General features: G+C 32.4%; 1 protein-coding gene across 1 annotated transcript; it reads left to right on the forward strand.

Moving 5' to 3' along the window:
• Positions 1 to 893: 893 nt before the first annotated feature.
• MONOS_7838 (uncharacterized protein) lies at positions 894 to 1797 on the forward strand (the record flags this gene model as incomplete). The annotated part of the gene is made up of 2 exons (XM_067878194.1): positions 894 to 1616; positions 1690 to 1797. The coding sequence occupies 2 exons, from the start codon at positions 894 to 896 to the stop codon at positions 1795 to 1797; spliced, it is 831 nt and encodes a 276-aa protein (XP_067725152.1).
• Between the last annotated feature and the right edge of the window lie 275 nt (positions 1798 to 2072).

The raw sequence follows: 2072 nt of genomic DNA on the forward strand, positions 1-2072 counted from the left end.
CAGTTGATTCAGTTTTATCAATAAATCCGGTATTTATATACTGTTGCAATCATCTGACGAATTTGGTGATTTATCATTCATTCAGCAAAGTTCAATTTTTACGTGATTTAAAAAGACAAATACTGGAATTCGCTCAGCAAGCAAATTTAAAGAAAACCAAACATCTTTTCAAAAAAAGAATACCAACATTTATTTCCACGAGATGGCAAAGTCTGTATGAATTGTGCTCATTTATAAGAAAAAATCGAGAAGTAATCCTAAAAGAAAATCTACTGAATGATGGAACATTGTGTAATATCATGAAAGCGGAAGTGTTTCTTTTCCCTCTTCACCTTTTGCAATTAAAATTCGAAAGTGATAAAACAAAACTATCTTTTGTTTTCCCTTTATTGCTTGAAGCATTTGGATATTTGTTTTTTTTGACTGAACATCCCTTATTTTCTGTTAATGAATGGCACAATGCGATTGTCAACGTGATCGTGTATTTGTATAACTATTTTTTCACTGGTAATAGAGGCATCACAATACCGTTATCATTTGCATTTACTCCAATTGGTTTTCAACTTTACAGAAGAGGAGAATTTACATCGCTTTATTTCAATTCACCAAAATGCTTTACTGAAAAATGCAATGACATTTCAAAGTCAAATGATTCATATACAAAACATCACACTTTTTCATTTCTCTTTTCATCAACAACAGCTTGTCACTCGGAAGCTCAATCATTTCATGCTTCTTCTGAAAAAGATGACCAATTTTCTCAATTCAATTCTTCAATGATCAAAACAAAGGTTTCATTGTTGGCAAATGACATCCAAGAAGGGGCAATGAAAAGATTGAATGAAAAACAATTTGATGGAGATGTCAACATTTTTTCACATTTTGGATCATCAATGGAAAATGATAATGATGAAGAAGAAAGCCACAAAACCTCAAATCACGATGAATTTTCTTCTATTCTTGAGCTGATAACGGAAATCGAAAAAGAAAATTATATCATTCAAAAAGACATAGCAGGCAATGAAGAAGGATCGGATTCGCTCAGTGAAGAAGATGAATATGGATTATTTCTAGCGGAAGAAAATGATGAAGGCGATGAGTACGTTCCAAGGACATGTGAAATCTTATCATCTGAAACTCCATTATCTTCTTCATATTCATCTTGTTCAGCTTCAATATCTCTTTCCACACACCCATCAGCAACATCATCATTCAGTTCATTTGAAAGAAGTCATGCAATATCTTCAGAAAGGCAAGTTGAACAAACTCGTGTTCAACGAAACAAAAAAAATGAAAACAGTGAACGTTTTGATGATGAATGCTACAATTTTGAGTTCAACGATGAAAACGAATGCGATACAGATGTTGAAGAATTATTTTCTACAGGAAAAATTCAGATTTGTTGTGATATGAACGTATTTAAAGAAAAGGAATTGTTGAAAAAGGTTGAAAATTCAATCAAAAAGGACTGGGGGCCACGCCTGTTTGATTCCTTTATGAAATATTCCAAAACAGCGTTGCAAATGCTGGATGAAAATGCTATTCAAAATTTGAACTTACTATTTCAAAGACAAATGCATTCCTGCCCTGAACAAGTCTTTGAAGAAGATCCCGAGGTTTATTACAAAGCCTTCGCTTCATATGGTGACATTCCAATCCTGTTTTCCGGATTATGCTTGACTTTAATAGATTCTCCTTGCAGCGAGGCCAGCTGTGAAAGAATTATCTCAAGGATGCGTTTCATATTGGGAGATAAAAGACATTCGATATGTGCAAAGACATTGGACGCACTGTTGAAAATGTAGGTCTGTATTTCTTGTTTGCATACATCAACATTTCAAATAAATTTAAATGCATTTCATTTTATATCAAAACGAAGACGAATGAGGAATAATACGAGCTATTCATTTATTAATCTTTTGAAACACTGAAATGAACGAAGGAAATATTTTGAAAACTGTGGAATGAATAATTTCATATCGTTTCGTTTCTTTTATCACATTCACATATTACAAATTTCAGGGTTTTTTCTTTACCTTTTTTTTAAATTCACCTATAAAGTTTTTCTCATT

This window comes from Monocercomonoides exilis, assembly GCF_001643675.1.
Source record: "Monocercomonoides exilis strain PA203 chromosome Unknown scaffold30-1206723, whole genome shotgun sequence".
Taxonomy (NCBI): domain Eukaryota; phylum Preaxostyla; order Oxymonadida; family Polymastigidae; genus Monocercomonoides; species Monocercomonoides exilis.